Consider the following 4,705-nt stretch of genomic DNA (forward strand, 5'->3'; position numbering starts at 1 on the left):
CGTAGGTGCCGCCGAGCTCCGACACAGACTGACACAGACCGTACTGTTTCAGTGAGATGTCCACGTTCCACGGCCGCGATGGCGATGAGACATTCTGGAGGTGCAACACGATGCGTCGTTCAAAAGCCTGCAGCTCGCAACGACACGCTTTCTTGAAACTGTCGCACCCCCCAGCTGTACTCACATCCTGTACTGCTCCGAGCCAATCAATCCACCCTGTAAACGATAACAACACAGATGAGAAGGTGATAATACCGAGTGAGTATATGCTAGCTAATGATATCATACGTCGTTAATGAAAACACGGAAAGGCTGTAGGCCCCGTCACAGATGCCAGAGCTGCGCGAGATGACCCCAGCTGTCCCTACGATGCAAAGGCTATGGGCCGCAAACCATGCGTGACGATAGATCGAACTTGGCTCCAGTAGGTGTGACGAACCTCACTTTTTGGCACGGCGCTGCTCAAAGTGATGTTCATACCGGAGATGAAACTCTGCGGTGTACACGGTGAGGTCTATCATGTATGTGTGTATGTCGGCCGCTGGTGGTCGTATTACCGGCTCGAGACCATCGGGGATACTCCTCTTGAAGCCATCAGCCGCACAGCCCTGAGAATACAGAGAGCATGCCTCACATTAGTACAGTCTGTAAGCCACTCCCACGTATATATGGTCCAGTTAATCAAAAGCACCGCCCTGCCTATAGGCACGAAAGGCCGCTGTTGAAGCGAGACCTTGCACGAGGACAAACTGCGGCACGCGTTGCGCGCGAAATATCAATTACGGTCCAAGTTAAAAGCCTAGATAGGCTCTATCGATCTTGATCCCGAGGAGGATGATAGCGTTGTCCGAGCCCTCAACGATCCTGCTTGGTCCTATCTCGTCGGGATCGTGGGCTCAGTTAAGGTCGGCGAATGGCTCTATCGAGGTGAGTTCTCCAGGCTTTCTCCGCGAAGGGGACCAGTGTTCTCAGGCCAATGCGGCGACGAACAGACGTGCGCAGCTGTCCGGAGAACGCCATCACATGACAACAGACGCTGTAAATTTACTATCTTCGGGCTCGGGTTCCTTATGGTGGCACAACCATTGTCTGCTTCGTTTTCGCGTGCAGGCCTCGTTGTCCTTTGCTCCCTCCACTAGCTTCAAAGTCGGGCCTGAAAGGTTTCGCAGTCGCTCATTCTCCTCCGACGCTCTTTCTCCCTTCCTCTCTCTCTCTACCACGACGATGGCGACCCCCGTTGTGGCCGCCGCTGTCCCGTCCGTCTCGGCTATTCAGTCGGCTGCCGCGTCCTCCAGCGCCGGCTTCAACCACGCCAACCTGGTGTTCAACGTCGACATCTTCCTCCTCGCATTCCTCGCATTCTTTGTCCTGCTCTCTCTTCCCCGTGCTGTCATCCGCTTCTCGCACAAGTCTGAGTGGTTCGCTGGCATTTATCTCCGCTGGGTTGAACCCAGGCCGTGGCGACCTCCGACCTTCTACCAGCTCGCGGACGAGCTCGATATCCCAACTGCTGCATACGTCTCTCCCTCAAAGTCTGCTCCCTGGCCTAGCAACCACAATGAAGACGAATCCGACAAGGCGGCACTATCGAGGAACGCGAGCAATTCCTCAAAGGCTCATCTCCTCCGCAACAACACCCAGTCCTCCACGCAAACTACCCGCGCGCAACTTGTGCGTGCCCAGTCCCGTCGCAATCGCAAGCTCGACCTTCCGGTGCACATGCCGAGCTGGACTACCATGATCCCGTCGCTCTCGTGGATCGCTCGCATCCCCATACGGCCGGGCCTCACCGTTGGCGGCGCTTCTATCATGGTGGCCTACTTCATCACTTTGTGCTACGCTGGATTTTTCGAGTCCGACATCTTCAGCGATCCTGTCCGTATGGGCTGGGTCGCCATCAGCCAAATCCCGGTTGTCCTGGTGCTTTCGGCAAAGAACAACATTGTTGGGATTCTGATCGGAGCGTGCTACACACGGGTGCGTTTTTGCAATGCTATTATTACGCGCCCCGTTCTCACATGTCGCAGTTGAATTACCTTCATCGATTTGCCGGCAGACTGTTGGTCCTCGCTATCAACATCCATTCTCTGGGCTATTGTGAGAATTCTTGCCGTTGTTCTTTCTCTCCGATCCTGACGGAATCCAGTCTATAACTGGGCCCTGAATGCGGGCGGCTCGACGAAGCCTCTCACGATCGCCCAGCAGCTCGCGAAGCCGTTGCATCTCACCGGCTTTGTGGGCATGCTTGCCGCCAACCTTATCTTCGTCTTTTCGCTTAGCTACGTTCGTCAGCGGTTCCATGGAACATTCAAGGTGTTGCACGTAATCGGCGCAATCATTTTGTTTATCGCTGTTCGTCGCCTCAGCACAATCATTCTTCCCGAACAGTTCTGACTGTAACACTTGATGGACAGGTCTACCTCCATGCTCCGTCGGCAGGCGGATATTTGCTCGTTGCGCTCGGTGTCTATCTCTTCGACCGAGTCGCTCGTCTGCTCAAGACTCGCTACACCACTGCCCGCGTCACTGCTCTCTCCGAGCTCGGCATGACTCGCGTCGAGGTGCAAGGCATCAACGCAGGCTGGCGTGCAGGTCAGCATGTCCGCATCCGGGTGCTCGAGTCTGAACTCTCCGGCAAGACTAAGCTCGGTATGCTCGAGTGCCATCCGTTCACCATCTGCAGCGTCGCCCAAAGCCCGTCCGGCGAGAACCTCACGCTCATGTGCAAGAAGACCGGCGCGTGGACCAACAGTCTCTTCGATCTTGCGCGCGGCATGGAGTACGGCTCGTTCTCGTCAGACGACAGCCGCGCCGAGAAGGGCTCACAGCCACGAGATGTCAAGCTGCTCATCGAGGGCCCGTACGGCGGCCCGAACCACACGATCTACGCCTCCTTCTCTGGCGCGCTCGTCGTCGCAGGCGGGAGCGGCATCACGTACGCGCTCGGTGTGCTGCAGGACCTGCTGCAGAAAGACCGCGAGGGCCGCTCGCGTCTCAAGTGCGTCGAGCTCGTGTGGAGCGTGCAGGACCCGAGCGCGATCCTGCCGCTGCTGCACCACCTCTCGTACCTGCTCGCGCAGAGCAACTCGCGGCTGTACTACACCTCGCTCCAGATCTCGGTCTCGTACACGCGCTGCTTCGCGAACCCGCCGCCGCACGTGCTCAAGATCCTCCAGCACCTCCCCGCCGGCCTCCGCGTCACGCCCGGCCGGCCGAAGCTCCAGAGCACGCTCAACAGCGTCGTCGACCGCGCCTGCGCGCTCTTCCACCGCAACAGCGAGGACAGCGCGCGGCGCCGCGGCGGGGCGGATGGCAAGAGCATTGGCGGCCGCCCGTCTGGGGTCTTCGTCACCGTCTGCGGCCCGCAGGGACTGGCGGAGGACGTCCGCAACGCTGTGCGTGCCGTCGAGCCCGACCGCCGGAAGCGGTGTGGCGGTGTCGAACTGTTTGACGAGTAAGTTTTTTCTCCCTTGGCGTGTTTCCGAAGCCCTCTCGCTTACGCATAATCTTTCTCTAGGGTCTTCGGCCACTAATCGCGTGTCTGCCGCAACGGCACAGCATGCCGCAAACCGAATTTCCGCGAATCGAATCTTTCTAGATGTCTAATGCCCATGTGCTTCCTCTCGACGAGGACCTCGCTAGCTCTCCCCTCCTTTACCCTACGCACTCGTTTGATTATCCGCTCGCTCGCTCGCCGTGCGACCGAGCGTTGCCTCATGCCCGCAGGCGGGGCCCGTATTCGCTCGCCACTGGTCAGGCCGCGCTGTAATACGTCCTTTCCCGCCGCGGCCGTTCGCTGTGTGATGCTCTGGTAGTGTACTGCTGTCTGTACCGCCGTGCCCGGCGTGTCCGTCTCGTTTTGCTGTCGCTGTGCTCTGCAGGCTGGTCTATCCTAGTTTATTGTTTTATCGACGCGCTGGTCTGTGGTGATGCTCTCCCTCGTATATTTGTTTATGACGAAAGGACGAAGCACGGTCACGACGCTATGTATCAGTAGTCTTCGTGTAGATATGTACGGTGTTTGTACGATGCAATTGGTCGATGTTCTGTTAGATTATATTGGCCGGTGAGAGTTACAAGTTGCTCAACCTCATCTATGTCAGATGCATATGAGTTTCTGTTCGAGTCGTCCCGCAGCGAGCTCCCCCTGAATTTTTTGTGAGACTGACCTTTGAAAGGATTTGGTGCTCGACACAGACTCCGACCGACGAGTTCCAGAAGCGCGCCAGAATGGCAGGGAATCAGGAGAACGCCCGTCGGCATCTCCCGTCTCTACCGTAAGCATAGTACACCTCGCCGAGCACGGCTCGCATACTTAACCCACACAGCTTTGTAGTCATGGTCGAATATTATGCATTCGGCTACAAAGTCATATATCAGTGGATTCCCGCCAGTGCAAAGGAACTGAGCATGGAACCCAGGATGTCATGTCTGATTATCTGGTCACTGTTGGCGGGCAAGCCAACATGCTGAGGCACGTCCGGCTAATTCCTGTCAAAGGTAGAGGGGTCATTGCTTGGTGTCTCGCCTCCACCGACCCTAGCGACGGGCTACCCTCGAAAGTGACAGATGTCGAGATGATCGAGAAGCTGAGCCCAAATTGTTGGCCGGGAAGGGCCTCAAAGCGGTGGCGGCAGTAATAACATGGCAAACTGTTCAGTTCTGGTGAGCACAACGTATTCAGCATTGAATGGGACAGTGGGCT

General features: G+C 57.0%; 1 protein-coding gene across 1 annotated transcript; it reads left to right on the plus strand.

Annotated features, from left to right (window-relative positions):
- Positions 1-1,125: 1,125 nt before the first annotated feature.
- On the plus strand, positions 1,126-4,003 carry PHACADRAFT_259189 (uncharacterized protein). The gene is made up of 6 exons (XM_007397661.1): positions 1,126-1,977; positions 2,028-2,097; positions 2,147-2,352; positions 2,415-3,334; positions 3,369-3,454; positions 3,518-4,003. The coding sequence occupies exons 1-6, from the start codon at positions 1,225-1,227 to the stop codon at positions 3,604-3,606; spliced, it is 2,124 nt and encodes a 707-aa protein (XP_007397723.1). The 5' UTR covers positions 1,126-1,224; the 3' UTR covers positions 3,607-4,003.
- The last annotated feature ends 702 nt before the right edge of the window (positions 4,004-4,705 follow it).

Source organism: Phanerochaete carnosa, assembly GCF_000300595.1.
Source record: "Phanerochaete carnosa HHB-10118-sp unplaced genomic scaffold PHACAscaffold_7, whole genome shotgun sequence".
NCBI classification, from domain to species: Eukaryota; Fungi; Basidiomycota; class Agaricomycetes; order Polyporales; family Phanerochaetaceae; genus Phanerochaete; species Phanerochaete carnosa.

Excerpts from the sequence above, each read along its gene's own strand:
- PHACADRAFT_259189 (XM_007397661.1), top strand. The coding sequence starts at position 1,225 with ATGGCGACCCCCGTTGTGGCCGCCGCTGTCCCGTCCGTCTCGGCTATT. Across the intron at positions 1,978-2,027 it reads TCGGAGCGTGCTACACACGG|TTGAATTACCTTCATCGATT; the intron begins GTGCGTTTTTGC and ends CACATGTCGCAG. Across the intron at positions 2,098-2,146 it reads CATCCATTCTCTGGGCTATT|TCTATAACTGGGCCCTGAAT; the intron begins GTGAGAATTCTT and ends GACGGAATCCAG.